Source organism: Channa argus, chromosome 3 (genome assembly GCF_033026475.1).
Source record: "Channa argus isolate prfri chromosome 3, Channa argus male v1.0, whole genome shotgun sequence".
NCBI classification, from domain to species: domain Eukaryota; kingdom Metazoa; phylum Chordata; class Actinopteri; order Anabantiformes; family Channidae; genus Channa; species Channa argus.
In genome coordinates, this window is record NC_090199.1 from 1854551 (window position 1) to 1877800 (window position 23250).

A 23250-nucleotide genomic window follows, 5' to 3' on the forward strand; every position below is an offset into this window, starting at 1 on the left:
TCTGATTTGTCTCCATCAGCAGGTGACACTTGAACCTGTGCATGATGCTTCCTGTCAGACAATGATGTCACTTTGTGTAGAGACACAACCAGTAACCAGGAGCAGAAATGTGACACTGCAGACATGTTTGTACAGAAAGGTACTAGGTTCCATTTAGGATCAGAGAAGAGAACATCCAACATCTGATCCTGTTAGAAAGAGGATTCAGGAGGAAGTTGAACTCAAGCTGCTCGTTTATTTCACAATAAATCATGTTTTATTGCTCATTTGGAGGATTCAACCTTTGACCCTAATTTTAACACAAAAAAAGATTAAATTAATGAATTTGTTATGTAACTGTTGATGCAGTAAACAGTCCTATAAAAAGTGCTTCTCATCTTCTAATACACATGCTCTCTATTGCAAAGTCTATCTAACAAAGGTGTATGAGTCCATGTGCCTGTTTCTAGTGCTAGATGATGAGCTGAACCTCTGAACAAGAACAGTAATCTAAACACACTGTGTGTTAGAAATAGAAGGTAAATCGTGTTCTTGTTCTCTAGTGGTTTGAAAATGACAACACATGCTAAAATGGATGGATACCATGCATCATGTGTTTTTTCTCTGAACCATTGATAAAGGATAGTTGTAAATACTTTTACTATCGCCCACACTTTAGGCTTCCCAAGCAATAGAAAAGCCAGAACACTATGTGTCACCCATGTTAAAAATGAGACAAGGTGAGGAAGAACTGGTGTAAACAGGTTTGATACTGGCTCTGCCAGAAGTGTGAAAACAGTGAAACAGTGTTAAAGAGACTTTGAAATTTCTCTCACAATCAACATCTTTGATTCTTAATTCAGATTGATGAACTGCAGTTTGGCAGAGATCAGCTGTGAGTCTCTGGTCTCAGCTCTGAAGTCCAACCCCTCCCATCTGAGAGAACTGGACCTGAGGGGAAACTGGAAGCTGCAGGATTCAGGAGTGAAGCTGCTGTGTGATTTTCTGGAGAGTCCACACTGTAGACTGGAGACTCTGAGGTCAGACACCATTTTTTTAGTTGTGTGCTGAGATGAAAAAAAAAATTTGATGTAAAAATGTGAAAATGACATTTGATTGTCAGACTTAGAATTGAAGACACTTGTATAAAGCAGCAACAGAGAATCAGCTTGGAGCAAATAGAAGGAGGAGAGAAGAATCAGCAGGTTAAGAACAGGACACACAGCACTAAATAGTTGACTGAAGCTAATGAAGAAGCATCCAACTGCCAACTGTGTCAAGAAGCAGAGACAGTTGATCCTGTTTGATTTGAGTGGAATAAATGTAGAGAGGAGCAGCAGAGTGGGATTGGAAGGTGCAGAGAAAAGGAAAGAAATCCTCCAAACATTCCACAACTACTATCAAGTGCAACAGGAGATGATTGACAGCTTTACATCAGATGGGAAATAGTTTGCATGTGTGAAGACATGTGAGAGACACATGAGAGAGCAGGGAGGACAAATGTGTGTTGAGGACGACCAAAGTGTTGCTGCAGACAAACTGGATCTTTTTCTTCAATATATTGTTGAAGAATCCTGAGAGAAAATCCTGATCTCAGCTCTGATCAGATGATGAAACATTGATGGTTTCAAACAGGAACTTTGTTACTAAACTTTCATCTTTGATTCTTTATTCAGATTGATGAACTGCAGTTTGTCAAAGATCAGCTGTGATTCTCTGGTCTCAGCTCTGAAGTCCAACCCCTCCCATCTGAGAGAACTTAACCTGAGTGACAACAACAACCTGCAGGATTCAGCAGTGAAGCTGCTGTGTGGTTTTCTGGAGAGTCCACACTGTAGACTGGAGACTCTGAGGTCAGTTCACTGACTGATACTGTTGGAGATTTTCTGTGTTTCATGAACAACTTGTGACTGTGTGATGTGGTTTTTCTTTAGGGGACCAGCCAGGTCTCTGTCCTGACATTTCAGATTGTGATAGAAGTCAGTTTGGTTCATTTAGTCGACCTTCACAAAGGAAACAGATTTAAACAATCAGACTTAACATTCAGCCTGTAGCTGCACTGAATGAACAGAAAACATAAAAAAGACAACAGACACATTGCAATGCACCTTTGACCTGTGAGTGAACTGAGAGATTCTCACAATATCCCAACATATTATCATCATACAGGATGGTGGTTAAAGAACCTCTCAGACTGAGTCCTGTTAAATCAACTCTACCATGCAGAACCTCCAAAGGATTTAGCCCATGTACATTTCTGACTCAAGTTCTCACGTGAAACCACACCAGTGGTCAAACCTGAACCCAATTCAGACCAGTGTCCTCACAGCACTTCTGTAGTTTCCTCTTAATGGTTGAAGTTTCTCTCTAAATTGCATCTGTATTCTGTGGATGATAAAGACAGTGGCATTTGACATCTAAACCCAGATCACCTGGTTTGCAAACCCTGGACCTTTGTCACATGGTGAACTCCATCTACCCACAATGTCTGTCAGTGGAACTTTTGTTACTGTAGAAGCATCTTGATGAGCTGTAGGGAAACTTAACCCACTTACTCCAGATACAAACGATATTCAGTCAATAAGTACGCTTTTCACATTTTTGCTGCCTTGTACCTCACTTATAAGTCGCTTTGGATAAAAGCGTCTGACAAATGACTAAATGTAAATGTAAATGTACTATGATGAATGAATCCTGACTGAACGTCTTCAAACTAATTAGTCCTGTACAGGTGGTTTCATAATTGCTTTTAGAAATAAAGGGGAGATTGGTAGAGGTTTGATTACAGCAACTATATAGGCCTTTGGTACATATCCAGTTTTTAAAAATAGTTTGATAAAATCTAAAATGAATGTGTTTATTAAAGGTAAAAAATCTTTGCAATTTGGTCCAGAGCAATTGGGGCCTTATCCATGATTCTAGCACTGCTGTACGTGAAGATCTATCTGTAATTTTTGGGGGGAGGATCTGGTGAATTCTTTCTCTAATAGCTACAATTTTATTCATAAAGAAAGTCATGAAGTCATTGCTGCTCAGAGTTAAGGGAAAACTAGGCTCAACAGAACTATGGCTCTTAGTCAGCCTGGCTACAGTGCTGAACAGAAACCGGGGGTTGTTCTTGTTTTCTTCTGATAAATAATATGTTGTTCTGGCATCACAGAGCTTTTTTGTATATTTTTAAACTATTTTTCCAGGCTAAATGAAATTGTTCTAAATTTCTGGAACGTCACTTCCTTTCTAACTTTTGTGTTTCCTGCTTTAAGCTGCACATTTGTGTTATTGTACAATGGAGGTCTTCTCCTCTGATTCACTGCTCTGTTTTTTAGAGGGGCAAAAGTATCTGATTGATACTAATGATCTGATCTACATCTATGATTCTTTATTCAGATTGAGTTACTGCAGTTTGTCAGAGATCAGCTGTGATTCTCTGGTCTCAGCTCTGAAGTCCAACCCCTCCCATCTGAGACAACTGGACCTGAGGGGAAACTGGAAGCTGCAGGATTCAGGAGTGAAGCTGCTGTGTGATTTTCTGGAGAGTCCACACTGTAGACTGGAGACTCTGAGGTCAGTTCACTGACTGATACTCTTGGAGATTTTCTGTGTTTCATGAACAACTTGTGACTGTGTGATGTGGTTTTTCTTTAGGGGACCAGCCAGGTCTCTGTCCTGACATTTCAGATTGTGATAGAAGTCAGTTTGGTTCATTTAGTCGACCTTCACAAAGGAAACAGGTTTAAACAATCAGACTTAACATTCAGCCTGTAGCTGCACTGAATGAACAGAAAACTTTGAAACTGTCGTTGAAATAACAGAATTTATTCTTTTGAGCATTTTAGTTTTTTTAATAAAGGCATAAAGTATAAAAAGCACAAATGATCATTTCCATCTGCAGTATTTACAGTACCCAGACCTTATAGTAACCCCCCTAAGAATTTACTCTCACCTGAGACTCTTGTTGGACTAAAATAATGATCATATTTCTAATGGTCATAGTATTAAAAACACTCTTGCTGATGGAAGAAGTATAACTACATGAGAAATTCCACACTATCCCCTGGATACAGACTCTTTCCACACTGCCACACATGTTTCTCCAAAGAACATAACCATCTAAAGTTGGTAAATGGTTTTGTTCTGCATCATCACAACTGTTCACACCAACCTTACAAGACACTAAGATATTGGGTTTAGCAGGAAATGAAATGTTAAAGTGATTTGTACAGTCTGGAGTTGGTGAACCACAGGTGATGCTGATCAGTTGTTAGAACTTGCTGTTAGCTGTAATCTACGACAGAGACGTTGAGTTAATTCACAAATGTAGACACATTACTGGTTACTCCCTTAAACTGACGGCTTGGTGTCATGGCCAAAATCACACCAACAGTCTCTGAAGAATTGAATGGATGTGGAAGAAGATGTGTAGCACCTCCTCTGTGGTGAGGGACTTTACCTTGATAAGCCTGTGTCAAGTTGTGTCCAAGGCTGTGTTAAACCTGTGGTGGATGCTGGAATGTTCACATTCTGCTCGGCCTCCTGACCTCATCATAAACATCATGAACAATATGAAGAAACACAAAGTTCCCCTTAACAGATCTTAACAGAGTTTTGGCAGGGGTCCAGAGAAAACTACAGAGTCCGACATTGTTTTGGCAAAGTTACACACTGATTCAACATTCTTTTTAGTAACCTCCAATTTGCGAAATCGGGTGTCATTTACTCCTGTGTGAATAATTATATTACTGTATTTACGTTTATCTTTAGCCAGGACTTTCAAATGAAAGCCCGCACTGGCCACAGAAAGAGATTTGACTATGGCTGCTGGAGTCTCTAATTTCGCATTTCTGACTATAGAGCCGCCAATTACCAGAGTTGGTTTCTCAGTGGCTGTGTCACTGAGTGGGAAAAAATTGAACAATTAAAATTTTTTAATTTGGTTTTTTTTTCAGAAAATCATCCGTTATTTGGGATGAAATGCAACCACAAGGGGACACAAGCCAGTGTGTTCTTTGACCACTCTCAAGTCTGGATAAATGCAGAGGGTTGTGTCAGGAAGGGCATCTGGCGTAAAACACATGCCAAATTAAACATGTGAATCATGACTTCCACACCGAATCTGACTTCCACACCGAATCTGACTTCCATACCGGATCAGTCGGGGCCCAGGTTAACAATGACCGCCACTGGTGCTGTTGACCTACAGGGTACCGATGGAAATTGGGCTGCTGTTGGTCGAAGAAGAAGAGGAGGAAGTTGTGTTCGTAGGCAGAGAGAGAAGAGGAAAGCTAAGAATGTAGGACTGACAGTAGGGACTTTGAATGTTGGTACTATGACAGGGAAGGATAGAGAGTTGATTGGCATGATGCAGAGAAGAAAGGTGGACATACTGTGTGTCCAGGAGACCAGGTGGAAAGGTAGCAAGGCTAGAAGCTTAGGAGCAGGGTTTAAGTTGTTCTACCATGGGTCAGATAGGAGGAGAAATGGAGTAGGAGTTATACTGAAAGAGGAGTTTGTGAGGAATGTTCTAGAGATGATTAGAGTATCAGACAGGTTGATGAGTCTGAAGCTGGAAGTTGAAGGGGTGATGTTCAATGTTGTGAGTGGTTATGCCCCACAGGTAGGATGTGAGTTAGAAGAGAAGGAGAAATTCTGGAGTGAGTTAGATGAAGTGATGTAGAGCATCTCAAGATGTGAGAGAGTGGTGATTGGGGCAGATTTCATTGGACATGTAGGTGAAGGAACAGAGGTGATGAGAATGTGATGGTCAGGTTTGGTCTTCAATACAGGAACACAGAAGGTCAGATGGTGGTAGACTTTGCAAAGAGGATGGAAATGGCTGTAGTGAACACTTTCTTCCAGAAGAGGCAGGAACATAGGGTGACGTACAAGAGCGGAGGTAGAAGCACTCAGGTAGACTACATCTTGTGTAGACGTTGTAATCTGAAAGAGATCAGTGACTGTAAAGTGTTGGTAGGGGAAAGTCTAGCCAGACAACACAGGATGGTGGTGTGTAAAATGATGCTGGTGGTGAGGAAGATGAAGAGGACTAAGGCAGAGCAGAGGACGAAGTGGTGGAAGTTGAAAAAGGAAGAATGTTGTGTAGTTTTCAGGGAGGAGCTGAGACAGGCTCTGGGTGGTTTGGAGGTGCTTCCAGATGACTGGACTACTACAGCTAATTTGATCAAGGAGACAGGTAGGAGGGTACTCGGTGTGTCATCTGGAAAGAGGAAAGCTCACAAGGAAACTTGGTGGTGGAACGAGGAAGTTCAGGAGTGTATACAGAGAAAGAGGTTAGCTAAGAAGAAGTGGGACACTGAGAGGACTGAAGAGAGTAGACAGGAGTACAGGGAGATACATCGTAAGGTGAAGGTAGAGGTGGCAAAGACCAAACAAAGAGCATATGAGGACTTGTATGCTGGTTGGACACTAAAGAGGGAGAGGTGGATTTGTACAGGTTGGCCAGACAAAGAGATAGAGATGGGAAGGATGTGCAGCAGGTTAGTGTGATTAAAGATAAGGATGGAAATGTATTGACAGGTGCCAGGAGTGTGATGGGAAGATGGAAGGAGAACTTGAAGAGTTGATGAATGAGGAAAATGAAAGGGAACGAAGAGCAGAAGAGGTGACTGGTGTGGAGCAGGAAGTAGCAAAGATTAGTAGGAGTGAAGTGAGGAGGACGTTGAAGAGGATGAAGAGCGGAAAGGCAGTTGGTCCTGATGACAAACCTAGTTCAGAGGGAGTTGCATTGTGTCTTTGTATATTTAGAGAAAGCGTATCTGATTGTTACTAATGATTTGATCCACATCTTTGATTCTTTATTCAGATTGAGTTGGTGCAATTTGTCAGATATCAGCTGTGATTCTCTGGTCTCAGCTCTGAAGTCCAACCCCTCCTATCTGAGAGAACTGGACCTGAGCTACAACAAGCTGCAGGACTCAGGAGTGAAGCTGCTGTGTGGTTTTCTGGAGAGTCCACACTGTAGACTGGAGACTCTGAGGTCAGTGTTTCTCAACAACTCTCACCACAAGTTTTTCATCTTATTGATTCAAATTCTGTGCAAGGAAAATAGACTCATGTTTGTAAGAAAACTGAATGAATTAAAGAAAATTTTGGAGTTTTTTATTTTCATGTGTGACACTAAAGTGTCTAAAGCAAATGAAAAGAAGTCTGAGAAGTTGAATCCATTTTCAGCAGTAAAGTCTTTTATATGAAACACACAGTGTAAATCTCAGCAACAGCAGCACAGAGACAGAGAGGAAATGATGTTTCCAGATGTTTGAAGTATCTTTAGTGGCGTCTGATTTGTCTCCATCAGCAGGTGACACTTGAACCTGTGCATGATGCTTCCTGTCAGACAATGATGTCACTTTGTGTAGAGACACAACCAGTAACCAGGAGCAGAAATGTGACACTGCAGACATGTTTGTACAGAAAGGTACTAGGTTCCATTTAGGATCAGAGAAGAGAACATCCAACATCTGATCCAGGAGGAAGCAGAGCTCACTGACATTATTTATTTCATCAATAATGGTCAGTTTGGAATTTGAGACAAATATCTGACATTTGACATCAGATTCAACAGAATTGTTCAGATTTAGAGAAACAGAAGATGAATTAAAGTAACAACATTCAGTCTTTGAATCCAACACGTCTGATTTTATTCTAATTCCAGAGGTGAGTGAGGTGAGCAGCATGTTCTGAATCAGTGCTGACATGAATAGGTGTATGAATGTTGTGCTGACATTTGGATGATGTCTGTAGAAGTCTGACATTCTGATGATCCACAATAACACAAGGACAATGTCACTCTAACACCATTGATTAGGACAAATCTGATTGTTACTAATGATTTGATCCACATCTTTGATTCTTTATGCAGATTGAGAACCTGCCGTTTGTCAAAGATCAGCTGTGATTCTCTGGTCTCAGCTCTGAAGTCCAACCCCTCCCATCTGAGAGAACTGGACCTGAGTGACAACAACAACCTGCAGGATTCAGGAGTGAAGCTGCTGTGTGGTTTTCTGGAGAGTCCACACTGTAGACTGGAGACTCTGAGGTCAGTAGAGGGTTGGAGTCAGTCCATGCTGCTTTCAGCAGAATTGTACTAAACCCAGTTAGTATCAAAGCAAAGATCCAGTTTTTCCTGTAAAGCTCCAACCTTCTCAGTGGCTGCTTTCCTCAGTGAAGCTGTGAGAGGAGAATGGGGACAGGCTTCAGGATTGGACAGAAAGACAGAGAGAACAGTGTTGGAGTTGATGTGAAGACGACTGTTGTTGTTGTCTTCATGTGGACAGGAAATAAAGCTGGATTCCAGCTGACAGCCTCACAACATGTATAGAGACAGTGGTCCTCATTCCTCAAACTGACAGATGATGAAGTGAGTCTCTGGAAACATCATTGATCTCCTCTGTTCTCTCTCATTCTCTCTACAGGTGGAAGTGATGATCTCTCTGTGTCCTGATGATCCAGATGTTGCAGCAGCAGCATGTTGTGTGCAGAGAGGCTCTGACTGGACCATGTTACTGGGAGGTAGAGTGGAGAGGAGAGCTTCATCCAGCAGTGACTGACAGAGGAATCAGAAGAAGTGGAGATGACTCTCAGTGCTGCAGTCTGAACTGCTCTGAGAACAGCTCCACTGTCAGACACAATGTCAAGTCCACCATCATCCCTGTGTGATCCTCTGGATCTGACAGAGGATCAGCAGTGGATCTGGATCTGCTCTGCTGCTGATCTGTCCTTCTACACAGTCTCTGCAGACACACTGAGACTCCTCCACCTGGATTTGACTTTGTCTTTTGTTTCCTTCAGATCTTCTGAAGCCAAAGTGACTCTGCAGATCAGTTGTGTTGATGACAACAATCTTTGCACTGCAATATTGTTTTATATTTTATTAGATTAATTATATATATATATATATATTGGTATTCAGTTTCCTTCTGACGAAAACTGTATATGTATCCAGAATGAGATTGAATTTACACAGTGAAAAAATAAGGGAAAGATAAATTCTTTAAATTATTTCTTTTCTAATGTTCAAATATGGTGAGAAATGCTTTTCGATGAGTGTGATGCAATGACGCTTCGTTTGTGGTAGTCACATAATTTTTTTGTGCAGTGACGTGAGGCTTCGAAACATCTTGTCACGATACTTTTACTTCGACAGCTTGAAACTGAGTGGTCTCAGTCAAGATTTATCTACCTGAGCTGCTCCTTAGATATCCCTCATGACACAATCAAAATGTGATTTTGAGATTTTCTCCCAATTAAGTCATCAAAGGTCCATCAGCAAATTCCCCCAGCACTGGAAATTAATTTTTAAACATAATTTCTCTCCCCATAACACACTGATTTGGAATAATAGATGCATTTTGATAAAGAAGAAATCCATTCATCACACCTTCGGGCAATTTGGAGTCACCGTTTAACCTAACACGCATGTCTTTGGACTGTCTGAGGAATATGGAGTTCAGAGGAAGCCCACACAAGCGCTGGGAAAGGCCAAATCATTTTATCTCAAAGAAAGGATGGAGTGTAGTCGGTTCGACATCTAATGGATGACAGATGTCTCCTGTGCAGCCTGTAAGAAAATTAGATGCAAATACTTCAAATTTCCCATTTCACCAAAAGCTAGACATTCACTTTAAAATGACTGACATTTATTTATTCAGAGTTCTTGCATCTGAAATTCAACACTGACCATAATAGTTACACTTTCTCCAAACTGGGAATAGAAACAACAGAATTTTTTATTGCAATATAGTTTAAAAGTTCTATTTTGACTAATAACCTGGTCATAGCTTTCTGTCTCTTAGTGATAGTCAATTCGGATGTATTCTTATTCAATAAGTTAATAACACTTGCCAAATACTTTTACATAAATGTAAATGGCTAAAAGTTACGCTACAAAAAAAGAAAAAAAGAGACTAGGTTACGTAACTTCCGCTCTGCGGAGGAAGTTGCCCTGTAATAATTCCCACAGAAGCAGGAAAGGGAGTAAGGTTGATATAGTGCACTCAAAAAGTCCACGATGGAACAAATTAAGTACCGTCCAAGACATGAGATCCTCCCTGTTTTAGAGCTGAGGGACGCGTTATGACAACGGTTAATAAGTGTCCGAGGGGATTTCGGACTCATCTACACTTTGGTGCGTTGCCGCTCGCAGAAGTGGGCGGTCCTAAGAAAGTGAGCGCGCACTAACACGTGCCAGTGTCATTCATTCGGCTTTTAGTTTATTCGAACATTAGCGGCCCAGGTGTCAGTGACGGGAGCAACCTGCTGCGACTCTCAGGTGAGCTGTGTTTTATAACACTGCTGTAAAATACTGGAATTAAGTGCTTTTCAAACGGATGTCTGAAGAGTTTCCCACAGTGACTTAAGTTAGTTACTACAGGTCTGGACTTTACTGAGTTGACAAATGCGCCATCAGCGTAGGAAGGCGCGCAAAGAAGCATTTCATTAAATTTCAAATCTCCCTAAGACTTTTGGTAAAAAAAGATCACTAGGCAACAAAACCGGAATCAAGCATATTTAATATCGAAATCAACCCGCTACAAATTAAGGTGAATTCTTTGTCTGGATACGGTTAAGCGGATTATTCCTTACGTTAGAAATACTGTCACATGTAGAGTTTTATAGAAACATGTTTAACTATTTTATATATATCTATATATCTATATATATATCTATATATATCTATATATCTATCTATATATATATATATATATATATATATATATATATATATATATCTCCCCTTTCGGCTTAGAGTCCACAGCGGATCATTGTCCACATGTTGAGTTGGCACAGTTTTTCCACAGGATGCTCTTCCTGACGCAACCCTTCGCAATTTCTACCGGGCTTGTTGGACCGGCAGTGCACAGCTGGGAGGGGAATGGGCTGTTAGGGGGTCAGTGTCTTGCCCAGGGACACTTCGACATATAGCCGGAGCCGGGGATCGAGCCACTCACCATAATATAATATAATATAATATAATATAATATAATATAATATAATATAATATAATATAATATAATAGTGTCGTAGGCAGGAAATAGAGCAGCGCCTTGTGGAGAGTTATTACGTAACCACAGATGTCACCACGTGCTCAAATTACGTCCGAGTAAACACAGTAGAATCACGTTCACATTTACATTTAGTCCTTTGACAGACGCTTTTATCCGAAGCGACTTGTTCAGTTACTTTTATTTTTCTATGAATGTAAATGTGGTTAAATGAAAGAAAAATAATAGAATTTTAATGTTTAATATTTTCCCATCAAACATATCTTTCCACTTTTCAAATGCACTTTAGTCACTACTTTGTGATCTTTGTAAAGTTTTTTGAAACATTGTTGACATCGATTTGTTTTTTGAAATTGAAAGATTACTAAACAGGCTCCTGAGAGGTCAGGGGACCAGAGCTCGTTTAAAGACACAAAATCACCAGGAAGCTGCACAGCAATCACAAAAATTACATAAAATAATTTTAACTAAACAACCCCCCTAATGTCCAAAGATGGACATTAGGTTTAATCCTAAATTAAATGTAGCAGTGACATCAGTAAAGTTTCTTTCTCTATAGTGCAGAAACGTTACAGAAGCAACACAATGTGGAATGAGAAGAAACCGAGTCCCCCTGCTGACAGGTGAGTTGGGTGTGACATCATCAAATAATGAAACTCCTGTAGCGTATTTCCGCCTACGACTATGTTGTGTTTCCACAGCGGTCACCGTGTAGCCCTCATCATCTTTGTGCTTGGCTTGGGAACTCTGCTGCCCTGGAACTTCTTCATGACGGCCTCTCAGGTTTGACTCACACAGAGGACAATAGTGTGTCCTGGGACACTTGTTTTAATCAGGGCAACCATTACCTGCTTGGACTGTACACACAGATTTAGTATCTAACAGTTTCCTTTTATTTAGCACTTAAATATTACTCAAATTAGGTGGTTGTAATGTTTTGGCCTCCTCGATTATTTTAAATATGGTGGGCAAAATATTAAAACCACCTATTGTTATAATGCACTCCAGTAAAACTCCACTACCCACCTTTAGAATTATCACCTTTCTGACAGTTTCAAATTCTAACATTGTAAAAGTAGAATTCCTGACAGACACCTCATTCTTGCATTTGAAAAAATAAAACCAGCAGCAGCTTAAAACTTTGACCCATTTTCATCACTCGACAGCTGAATCAATTCAATTCAACTTTATTCATATAGTGCCATAGTTATGTCAAGGCACTTTAAAGAATAAAAGTCAAGACTTTAAAGATAAAATATAAAGGAAACCCAACAATTCCCCCTTAAACAAGCCATAGGAAACAGTGGAGAGAAACACTGCCTTTAACGGCGGAAACCTCCAGCAGAACCAGGCTCAGGGTGAGTGGAAAGGGGAGAGAGAAAAGAAAAAGAGCAACAACAAAACATCGGGCAGGTTGGTAGGAGCAGCAGTTTTAGCATTGGGGGGTGGGTCCCCCAGCAGCAGGTGGAGCCTGAACATTCAGAGCTTTATGTGTAAGAAGCAGGGTTTTTAATTCTATTCTAGATTTTATGTGAAGCCAATGGAGAGAAGCTAGTGAAGGTGAAATATGATCTCTCTGTGGCAGTAAAGCTGACAGTGGGAAATTCTTTTCTCTTCTAACTGTGAAATAACAAAGAAACAGACATTTGCATAAGACTTTGCAGAGGCGGGCAGAGTCTTCTACTTTTCTTTTTTTTTATCCAATTATGTGTTGTTGTGATGATATGTCATCACGTCACGCTGGTAAATAACTTTGTCTTCTTTTCTTTCCTAAGTATTTCAACGGGCGCCTCACAGTTCACAACGGCACTTTAAACGGCACATCAGGCATCACGACTAAAAACTACAACTACGACAGCTGGATGGCTTTGCTTTCCCAGCTGCCCCTGCTGCTCTTCACACTGCTCAACTCTTTCATTTATCAGTGGTAATGATGCTGTTTTACACACAACCTACTCCACATTTCAGCCCACTGATTTGGGATGAGATGATCCTGATTGTTTCCTGTCTGCAGGGTGAAGGAGCGCATCCGCGTGGCCTTCAGCCTGATCGTCATCTTCCTCCTCTTCTCCCTCACTGCTGCTCTGGTGCAGGTCTCCATGCAGCCGGACACATTCTTCTCCATCACCATGGCGACCATATGGTTCATCAACAGTAGGTTTACACACGCGTGCAAACCAGGGAATGTTGACGAAGCAGCGTAATAATCATCGTAACATATTATTGTGTGCGTGCAGCGTTTGGTGCAGTGCTGCAGGGGGGTCTGTTCGGCATGGTCAGCCTGTTTCCTCCTCGTTACAACACTCTGTTCATGAGCGGTCAGGGTCTGGCTGGGATGTTCGCTGCCATCGCTATGCTCTGCTCCATCTTGAGTAAGTACTGGACCTCCCATGAGTCACTGCTCGTATGCATATTAAGGACACACTGCACATGTGGGAGGAAAGCAAAGTAACTTCATTCTAAACAGGAGCACAAAGAGAACATGCTTCTTTTTTTTTATGTGTCTGAAACATGTTATCTCAGTTTTTGGTGTATGAGAGGAAGGACAATGATTTTAATTACTGTAGATATGACAGTGAAAATACAACATTTCTGGTGAATCTACTGCCGGAATTCGTGAGACCAAGGGTTTGAAAAGAATCTCATACTGACCAGAAAGCTAATGTGCTAGATCTTCAGGTTTGTTGATGTTCACGCTGCAGTGACATGCATTGTTGCAGTCCTGCTAAACACAGAGTGGAGGCTGCACTTTGTCAGTAGTTTGGCAGGTACCAACATAGTACAGGACAAAAAGTCAAAGGAGGTTTTTACAAACATGAACGTCTGACAGCTGAGACATCGCTGAGGACGATATGAATGACGATGAGTGTTACTACCATGTAAGTCACAGACCGATTCACGAGTGGGTGTTCGCCTGCAGGTAACGCAGAGAAAAGCTCGGCCGCGTTGGGATACTTCATCACTCCGTGTGTGGCCACTCTGGTGACTCTGCTCTGCTACCTGCTGCTGCCACATCTGGTGAGGAGGCTAAACACACTCTGACACACTTTCACTTTCAGTTGGTAAAATTTGCAATGCTAATGCCAATCCTGCAGTGACACCTACAGATGTTTGGTTGAAATGAGTTTATGAAAAAATCGTTATGTGTAAATGTACTTGATGAAGACATTGATTTTTCTTAATTTGAAATGAAAACAAATCAAACTGATGAGACAAAGGCAGGATTAACATGTAGCATGGACTGTCTCTCTGTCAGTGATGAAGGAGTAATCTAGTTACGACAAATACTGCATTCCGACTTTAGTAGAAGTACACAAATGTAAAATGTATAAATAAAACCTAGTCATAGTATAAAAAAATGAAAGTACTTGTGGAGCTAACAACTTTAGTTACAGTCAGTTTGATCCTGCAGTTTCCAACGGAGCAGTGAAGCTTTTTCAAAATGTCATAGAATCAAAACGACAGTCCCATTCATACGTGCTATTCTTTTAGGAAGTTTCGTGTGTGTGTGAAATAGTAGTTTTACTCTTTTGAGCCTCATTTCAAACATTTATTGAAATGAGCTGCTAACAAAGCACTTTACACCCAGCCCATGTCAGATCCCAGATCAGTTCATGTTCTTGTTTGTTCTCCTGTAGGAATTTGCCCGTTTCTACATGAACAAAAGTCAGGGTGACACAGTGCAGACGTCGGAGGAACTCCTCAGCAGCACAGGTCCGTTCCTACACGCCGACATTCTGTGTTCCGAGCCAAAGGTGTGATCAAATTGTAATGTAAATGTCTGACAGAGTTTTTTTTTTTTATTTCTGAAGACAAAAAGATTCTAAACGGCAAAGACCTTGAGACGAGTGGGAAGATGGATGAAAGTCAGGAGCGCTCCTCTGTCCTGGCTGTGTTCAAAAAGGTGGACGGCACTTTTCCTATTGGAGCAATAATTGGCCAGTTGTATAAAATGTAGAGTTGGGGGGAGGCACACGCTACACACTACTGTTCCAGTTTGGATCACGTGATGTTGAGCTAAAGTCAGACGATGCGAACTGCATGTTGGTGGCAGTGTGCTTGCTTATGATGGGATGCAGGTGTTCTGTTGGTACTTCCACAGCGCTGCAGTTAGCTTCCTAATAGCAGGTCTTCAGCATTTGTTGGATTTTTCTTCGTCAGCATCATTAACCAAAACCTTCCTGTGCTGCACAGATCTGGCTGATGGCTCTGTGTGTGACGTGTGTGTTCGCCGTCACCCTGTCCGTGTTTCCTGTCATCACGGTCCGAGTGCAAACCGTCTACAAGGAAAACACTTCCTGGGGTGAGACATTGAGCAGGGGGCTGATGGGAAATGTAGTGTTATGTTGGAGAAATAGAACATAGGTCCAGGTGCTGTCGGTGTCAATAATGTTTATTTCACAAACATGACTCTGGTGCGACGTCATGTCCTTCTTGTCCTGTTTTCTGTCCCACAGATAAGGTGTTCACCTGTGTTTGCTGCTTCGTCGTTTTTAACACCATGGATGTGGCCGGTCGCAGTGCTCCTTCTCTGGTCCAGTGGGTGAGTCCGCTGCCAGAAAACTGGCACAGTCCACCTTGAAAGGCCTGAGTTGATAATCTGGTCTAAAGAATGAGGACTATCACTTTACTAAAGATTGTTCATTAGTTCAATATTTTACTTTGATTAATCAAATTGAGTTGATTTAGCATTACAAGCAATATTAGCAATGCATAGTGAATCTGATTACATCTTCTTCTCGGTTTACATGATGATATGTCTGATAAAGAAACAGACATTAATCAACAATTTGTAATGACATGTTGCAGCCGTCGAAGCAGAGCCTGCTGTTTCCCGTTGCTGTGTTGTCTCGCCTGGTCTTCATCCCTTTGCTCATGATGTGTAACGTGGCCAACTCCAAACTCACCGTCCTCTTCAGTCACGACTTTGCCTTTGTCACGATCATGGCCCTGTTCTCCTTCACCAACGGATACCTGGCGAGCCTCTGCATGGCCTACGCTCCACAGTGAGGCTTTAGAGAATCAAACATGTTCTGTGTGTCTATGTGGTCACTGTCTTACCTCAGCACCATTTACTAACGTACTAAGATGAGTTTTAGAGAGCGTTTCTACTTTTGAGGGTCAAAGAAGTATCTGATCTTCACCATGTGCGTGTTGTGTCCTACAGATTGGTGCGGTGTAGGGATTGTGAGACAGCCGGCTCTTTGATGACCTTCTTCCTGGTTCTGGGTCTGGCTATCGGTGCCGCCTTCTCTTTCCTGCTGGGAAAACTGGTTTAGACAACTGAGACAAAGGAACACGGGAGCGTTCCGAGGAACGTCTGCATCTGATGAGATATCAGTTTTGTCCTCTCCGGGAAAAATTCATGAACAGAAAACCAAGTAGAGCACTTTGAACAAGGACTTTTATTTTGTCTGAATGTTTTGACATCAATCAAAAATTGATATTTCTGGACCTCACTACTAAAGACCAAAGCTGGATTATCAAAGGGAAAAACGATTAGAAAAAAAACTAAAGTACTTTAACTTAGGAATTATGTCTAATGTAGTCACTGCTAAAGTACAGCTGAATATTTAAAATTGAAATGACAAGAATTAGCCTGGGTTTCTGTTTTGTTTTATTGCTTCATATGTGTATGTATTAATATTATTACAATAAGATCAAATGTTGTAGTTATTACTTTTTTCTGCCATGTGACATTAGCGGCATCTGGTGCCTAACAACGTTACGTCTCACCAGAGGTCACATCACTGTTTTTAAAACAACAATGCACTGTAAACGCTGATGACTCAAGTCTTTCTGAAATATTTTCTACTGAGCTTTGAATTTTTTGGTTTTCTACACATTTTATACTGTGGTTTTATATCAACTGTTTGACGATGTTTTGTTGCCCTTTTGCTTATTTATAACTTTTCTACAGATACTTTCTTCAGTTTTTTCTATATGATTTTTAAATAAAATCAATCGCCTGAAAAACACTGAATTGCATTAATCTGTACGAAAGCTGTTATATGAATACAATTTTGATTTTGTGTCTTGTTAATTTGTAACTTTAACAGGGAAGAAAGCTAAGAAGGAGCAGTGGGAGAGAAACTGTAACACTGCTAGTATAACTGCTAATAGTAGCAGCAGTACGGTTCTACAGGTCCGATGTCCATAATGAAAGATTCTCTGCAGTTTAAGGACACGTGTCTGCGGTCGCTGTGCTGCTTCCTCTGCTTCAGCTCGGCCCTTTCCTTTCTCCTCCAGTCCTGCTGCTTCCTGCCATTCTTCAGGAAGAAAATTAAAAGCTGCGATTCGTCCAAGTCAAGCAGAAAGGGAAATACAGCAACAACACATAGATACATTTTCAGACCTCAGCCGCAGACTTGGTGAGTATCTGTTTGCTCTTGGTGATAGTTTTTCATAACCTAAACCAATCTGTGCAGAATGAGTAGTCTTAGACGTCAGACAAGGTGGGGAAGTGAGAAAGTGATGCACTGAAACACTGCTGGTGGCTAAAACCAGCTTTAACTCTACATCAATGGGTATTTGGTCAGAAACTAAACTACTGGACCGATTTAAATGGTGAGCTGATGATCAGAGGAAGACTCACATGACTGATAGAGGGATTATAAATGATCCCGAGGGGAAAGAATTGTAGGTACTGTACAAAGTCTAATGTCACTTCATCTTACAGTTGAAGAATTTAAATGTAAATCTGCTGCGGGTGTCAGCTGGTTCCTCCTCTGGGCTCCGTGACTTTTCACAAACTATTATCCACCTAATAGTTGAAATATTTAATTCTGGACTGACTGACATACTTAAAAAATATTAAAACCACGCCATCAAGAAAGAGAATTTTTTTTAAATATAATGTGACATTTTATATTAAACGTTTGCATCTGTAAATTGCTAACATTAATTAATGACATCTGTCATTTCCCCCCAAAATAAAAGTGTCGCCTCATTCAAACACAACAGCAGCAAAAAAAAGTACTTTACAAGATAAACAAAGCTTGGAAGGCAAACAACCTGAGATAATCACAGTCCAGAGTACTTGGGTGAAGCAGGAAGACCATCTAGCAGAGAGGACCCACAGGTGAACTGAGTGAGGCTGATGAAGGCACAGGAGTGAGCAGGGACACGGTGCTGATCACCAGGGCAACAAGGACCAGACTCACAACGCACACAAACTATCACAGAATTTCAAAAAAAGTGCAGACTAGAAGCAGAACAAAGCAGCTGTGTGACCTCTGAACTCCACTATCAGATGTGCAAGTAAATATATAGACTTTGTGTTTGCTGTACACGCCCAACATTTTTGCCTTTATTAACAGCAGGAGCCTGAGAAACATTTAGGAATAAATCATAAATGCGGGTGTTAAAACACTCACCACAGAGGATTTATTTCGGGGGGGGGGCTGCAGCCACAGCTACACAATGACCCATTTGTTATTGACCTGAGACAGAAAGGCATGCTGGGGCAGCTGATTACCAGAGCTGTGTGTGTGTGTGTGTGTGTGTAACGAGCCAGGTTGGAGGTTTACGTCAGCGCTGATTCAGACGTGGAGGCGGAAAAACTGGACCTGCAGCTCCGGTTTTCTTCAGATCGACAATGGCTGAAACACACAGAGTGACAGCACAGGGCAGGAAGGTGAGTTCACACACACACACCTGAGCAACAGCAGCATATTTTACACCCCAGAGGATCACACACACACACACACACACACAATCCAGTCTGAACTTTAATAACTTGCGGGTTTTCAGTTTTATGGTTCACAGGACAGTCTGGGCACGTGCTTTACTTTTAATGGTTGTGAACCTGTTCTTCCACAAAATAGTTTCAAGCTTGTTCCAGCTATCAACACTTTTTCACTTCCTGTCAGAATAACCAAAATAAAAGCCCATTTGATCTGCAACACAGTGTTAAGAAAACAGACTTCTGCAAATATTGTTGTTTTTATCAGTTTTAGTTACTTTATTTTTTGGGATTTTTCCACAAAATATTGAACTTATACATGCTGATGTGTTATTAGGGATCAAGCAGATTTGCAGTGGAAGCAAAAATAATAGCTTGACAAAAATATTTTCTCCTTTTAAACGTTGATTTTTTTATTTTATTTTTTTTTACTGTAAATTGTTTTTGAATTGGTTTTCTCCTTTTAATCTGTGGATCAAATCACTTAAGACCTAAACATTTTAGATTTTCTACAGAAACCTTTTTTTATTGATTTATAAAGCACAAACCTGTGGAACAAATCTGGACTAACATTCATGTTATAAACAGCATCACATTCAATAGTGTATAAATACTCTATAAATATATAAATAACTATAAAAATAATATAGTTTCATCATTAACTCGGTTGGATTGATTACTTTTATGCTTAAAGCAGATTTTAAAGCATGTACTTAGTACTGTGGTGGAATTCACATGCACCGTTGAAAACCCAACAATTCCCCCTTGAACAAGCCCTGAGTAACAGTGGAGAAGAAAAACTGGGTTAATTGAAGAAACCTCCAGAAGAACCAGGCTCAGGGTGGACGGACGTCTGCCTTGACCGGTTGGGGTGAGTGGAAAGTGAAGAGAAAAAAGAAAAAGAGCAACAACAGAGTAGCTTTGTTGACAAAGACCAGTAGCTGCACACTGGAAGACACACAGCTTCATGGGGACACCTGCAGAAAGGGACAGAGAGAGAGAGACGGAGAGGGACAAAGACAACTACAGGAGAAAACAAACAGTTAATGTCATACAGTAGTTTGGAATATGTACGTAGTTTGTTTAGTATCATTATGTCCTGCATGTTTTTTGGAAAACAACAAAAGGATAAAACACTCTAAACAAAAGAGAACTATTTGTGTAAAAGTACAGAACTGTGATTAAGTATTAGTATTAATAGCAAATATATCTATAATATCACTTTGAAACTCCCTTTTTCAAAGAAATAATTTGAACAACAAATGTTGCTGAAGGGGAAAAAACCAACAGCTTTTATTTTGAAGCTAAAGGCAACTTTCTGTGTTGCAGACTTGATGCAGCACGTGCTGGTCACACGCTCCATTAGGTCAGTTATGAGGGTCAACGTCAGCCCACGGGAAAGAATGAAATACAAATCTGAATGAAGTACTCCGATTACTTTTAGAGAGAGTAGTACCAATACAACAAAGTAAAAATTAAAGTAAAGGTGCTGCATTCAACGTTTGCTACGTAGTAAAAGTACATCAGTATAAAGTAAACTGCATGTAGACTGATCTGGCAAAACATTATAACCACCTGTGCAATACAGTGGCTCTGCCATGAATTCTACTTTTACAAGGTTATACACTCAGTTTTTCAGTTAAAATGTCAGGGTCAACAGAGACATGTGGGGACTTTAACTAAAACCCTGTCCTACTTTCAGAGGTGGAGTTTTCCTCAGAGAAGTGCAACTGATGGCCGTGAATCAAGTGTCCGTGCTCCTGACCAAGATGTCCAGAGAAAGCTGGTAACCGTCAGTCAGTTACATAAGAATAATATCCACTATAGGGAAAAACTATGATAATTGATCGGAATAATCATTTTATTTTCATACCTTTTTAAAGCATTTTTCTCAAAAATATTTGAAATTAAAAACAAGATTTGTCATCAAAGTTAGCTAAATGCTATTAATATGATGGTGTGGTCATATTTTAAACATGTTGTTGTTGTTGTAAAATTGAAAAATTCAAATGAGCAGGCTGCACTCGACCAAAAAGAGTCACACCAAAGGCTGTGGATATTTTATAAATGTAACAAACTTTCAAAATATTTTAAAAAAAGTTGATCACTGACATCACACAGAATTAAAAATGTCAGCACGTTTTTCCCTTATTCTGGTTTCTGGGTTAATTAAAACAATCTTACTAGATAATTAAATATGTAACACGACTTAATTCTAAACAGATACCTAATAATCTGACTAACATGATTCAATTCAACTTTATTTATATGGCCCCAATTCACTACAAAGTGACTCAAGGCACTTTACAGAATAAAGTCAAGACTATACAGATATGTAGAGAACGTTTAACTATTTTAACTAGAGAATTAAACATCTAACTAATCTTGCCTCATTCTAATTAGATAATAATCAAGGTTAATTCTAACTAGATCATAAAGTGCTCTTGTGTCTCCCATCCTTGTGTGCAGGCCGTTCCTTTCAGAGGTCACATCACAGGGGGGATGCGGCCGGGGAGGAAGGTTGTACTGGTGGGGGTTGTGGATCCCAGTCCTGACAGGTAGAACATAAGCCGACCGAATTCCTGTGTTCCTCATTGTTCCATCCTCCTTCACTATTCTTGAATTTTGAGCAAAATACCGTGAAATTAGTTCGGTTCATTCACGATCCCTCTCGGAGGCGACCTAATGATTTAGATCAGTGGTTTCTAACTCTGGTCCTCAGGACCTCCTGCTTTGCTTGTTCTAGCTCTGTCCAATTAGTGCCCGACCCACTGTGTTCTACCAGGATCAGGTGTGTTCAGTCAATCAGAAGTTGGAAAATACCAATTAGCTTCGTGTTCCCCGGCTCCACCCTAATCTAAGATGCTATCTTCCAGTTTCTGATTGACTGAACACACCTGATCTAGTTAAACATAGGAATCCTTGAGGACCAGGGTCACTATCTGTGAGGTTCTTTGCAAATAAACATGTTTTTGTGTGTCCTTCAGTCTCAAACACATCTATATATTTAAGATTTCTCAGTACAGGATTACGATAATATACAGGCTCAGATGATGTTAGAACCACCTCCTTCACAGACGTCAATTCACTCTGAAAGTCACCTGAGATACATTTTAGACAACACATCTTGATCTTGAGAAAACTAAACTTCTACGTGAGGCTTGAAAAGTGCTGGTTTACCTCTGATAGGTTCTATGTCGCCTTGACATGTGGCTGTGGAACATCCAGGGAGCCTCCACCCGATGTGGCTCTGGAGCTCTGTGTTCGATTCAGGGACCGGCAAGTCCTGCGGAGGGCCTGCGTGTCTGGATTCTGGGGGGACGTTGAGAAAGCCATCCCCTTCTTCCCCTTCATCAGAGACCAACCGTTCAAGGTACCAGCACCAGTCCAGAAACTGGTCATCAGTGTCAGCGAGATACTGTATTACTGCTTCCAGCCATTGGCCAAAAGGTGCATCTAGCTGAAGTTCTAGACGTCTACACAGCTCTCAGTAACAGTCCCCAAGCTGGGTCTCTGTTGTCACATAGGGATGAGCACGAGGATTAAGCTAACGTAAAACTAATTAAGTTGACAAAAAAACAAAGTATTTCTTATGCACAATGTGATTATGTATAGAATTATTATCATAAGCCCGTTTGGTCCTGGTCCTCGTAGAGGTTTGTGATCATTTGTAAAGGGGTGAGACCCCTTTACAAATGATCTGGATGTTCCTTGTACGCAGTGGACTCCACACTTTATGAATCTGTGTGGAGTCTCTTCAGTTTCAAATGAACATTTCAACATGTGAAATGAATCTGAGCGAACGGCCGCTCGTGTCCCGTCTCTCTTGGCAGATCGAGATTCACTGCGAACACGGCCGGTTTCGAGTGTTCGTGGACGGGCAGCAGCTGTTTGACTTCGCCCACAGACTGACGTCGCTCAGCGACATCGACACACTGTGGATCAAAGGCAGCATCAGCATCACTAAACTGGCCTAAAGTCAAAGGACGCCACTGTTCAACACTCTGGATGTGAACGTTTCGGGGAACACGCTACCTGGACTCAGCTGGTCTGGTCTGTATTCACATTGGACTTGTGGGTACAAGGTGTTAAAATAGAGATAAAATTGTACCTTTGCTCAACTATGCTTAGGTACAAATTTGAAGAAGTTATTATTCATTTTCCCATCGTATGAAGACTTTATAAAACCTGATTTTTTTCCTAGTAAATACAGCTGAAAACTGACGTCAGTTCTTCATTTTTTGTAAAAGATCATCAGCTTTCGGTTTGTCCTTTCAGCAGTCGCCACAGCGGGAGTTTTTATGCCCGATGACCTCGCTGCCCAGACCCTCCCATTTTACATTTACATTTACATTTAGTCATTAACGGACGCTTTTATCCAAAGCGACTTACAAGTGAGGTACAAGAATCTAAGTCAAGGAGAAAACATCAAAGCAAAGTCCGATCAGAAAAGTTTTTTTGTTTGTTTGTTTGTTTGTTTGTTTTTTAAGAGATTTGGACTTTTTTGAACATTTTATTCAGTCTCTGGCTCGGTGGGGCCACAGCTGGTCGGGTGGGATTGAACCTGCT

At 40.9% G+C, this 23250-nt stretch overlaps 3 protein-coding genes across 18 annotated transcripts in view; all 3 read left to right on the top strand.

Annotated features, from left to right (window-relative positions):
• Nucleotides 1-8905, top strand: part of LOC137124442 (NACHT, LRR and PYD domains-containing protein 12-like) — a 59789-nt gene extending 50884 nt beyond the window's left edge. For 10 of the 14 annotated variants that reach the window (XM_067499445.1, XM_067499446.1, XM_067499444.1 and 7 more), the window contains 5 exons: nucleotides 1656-1832; nucleotides 3367-3543; nucleotides 6800-6973; nucleotides 7856-8032; nucleotides 8409-8905. In XM_067499445.1, the coding sequence (XP_067355546.1) occupies nucleotides 1656-1832; nucleotides 3367-3543; nucleotides 6800-6973; nucleotides 7856-8032; nucleotides 8409-8418 (715 nt within the window). In that variant the 3' untranslated portion in view covers nucleotides 8419-8905. Of the gene's footprint in view, nucleotides 1-1655; nucleotides 1833-3366; nucleotides 3544-4925; nucleotides 5189-6799; nucleotides 6974-7855; nucleotides 8033-8408 lie in introns of those variants that run through there. The other 4 variants (XM_067499450.1, XM_067499448.1, XM_067499453.1 and 1 more) reach the window with 4 other exon arrangements.
• Nucleotides 8906-9960: 1055 nt separating this feature from the next.
• LOC137124477 (equilibrative nucleoside transporter 2-like) lies at nucleotides 9961-16975 on the top strand. 2 transcript variants are annotated; one of them, XM_067499539.1, is made up of 13 exons: nucleotides 9961-10264; nucleotides 11562-11620; nucleotides 11699-11780; nucleotides 12773-12924; nucleotides 13012-13151; nucleotides 13235-13369; nucleotides 13918-14015; nucleotides 14636-14711; nucleotides 14810-14901; nucleotides 15192-15300; nucleotides 15455-15540; nucleotides 15807-16003; nucleotides 16165-16975. In XM_067499539.1, exons 2-13 carry the CDS (start codon nucleotides 11583-11585, stop codon nucleotides 16274-16276), a joined length of 1317 nt encoding a protein of 438 aa, XP_067355640.1. In that variant the 5' UTR covers nucleotides 9961-10264; nucleotides 11562-11582; the 3' UTR covers nucleotides 16277-16975. The 2 variants fall into 2 exon arrangements, with proteins under 2 accessions (XP_067355640.1, XP_067355639.1); XM_067499538.1 differs by having other exon boundaries at nucleotides 9963-10264; nucleotides 11557-11620.
• A 263-nt stretch (nucleotides 16976-17238) lies between these two features.
• Nucleotides 17239-22905, top strand: lgalsla (lectin, galactoside-binding-like a). 2 transcript variants are annotated; one of them, XM_067499583.1, is made up of 6 exons: nucleotides 17239-17368; nucleotides 18514-18633; nucleotides 20384-20467; nucleotides 21151-21239; nucleotides 21910-22054; nucleotides 22515-22905. In XM_067499583.1, the coding sequence occupies exons 2-6, from the start codon at nucleotides 18595-18597 to the stop codon at nucleotides 22656-22658; spliced, it is 501 nt and encodes a 166-aa protein (XP_067355684.1). In that variant the 5' UTR covers nucleotides 17239-17368; nucleotides 18514-18594; the 3' UTR covers nucleotides 22659-22905. The 2 variants fall into 2 exon arrangements, with proteins under 2 accessions (XP_067355684.1, XP_067355683.1); XM_067499582.1 differs by having other exon boundaries at nucleotides 17240-17368; nucleotides 21871-22054.
• Nucleotides 22906-23250: the final 345 nt, after the last annotated feature.

What these genes read in the sequence shown, in the direction of transcription:
- lgalsla (XM_067499582.1), top strand. Translation starts at nt 18,595, where the DNA reads ATGGCTGAAACACACAGAGTGACAGCACAGGGCAGGAAG. An exon ending in TGACAGCACAGGGCAGGAAG is followed by an intron (nt 18,634 to 20,383) that starts GTGAGTTCACAC and finishes TCCTACTTTCAG; the next exon opens with AGGTGGAGTTTTCCTCAGAG. An exon ending in TCAGAGACCAACCGTTCAAG is followed by an intron (nt 22,055 to 22,514) that starts GTACCAGCACCA and finishes CTCTCTTGGCAG; the next exon opens with ATCGAGATTCACTGCGAACA.
- LOC137124477 (XM_067499539.1), top strand. Translation starts at nt 11,583, where the DNA reads ATGTGGAATGAGAAGAAACCGAGTCCCCCTGCTGACAG. An exon ending in CCGAGTCCCCCTGCTGACAG is followed by an intron (nt 11,621 to 11,698) that starts GTGAGTTGGGTG and finishes GTGTTTCCACAG; the next exon opens with CGGTCACCGTGTAGCCCTCA. An exon ending in TCCTGGCTGTGTTCAAAAAG is followed by an intron (nt 14,902 to 15,191) that starts GTGGACGGCACT and finishes TGTGCTGCACAG; the next exon opens with ATCTGGCTGATGGCTCTGTG.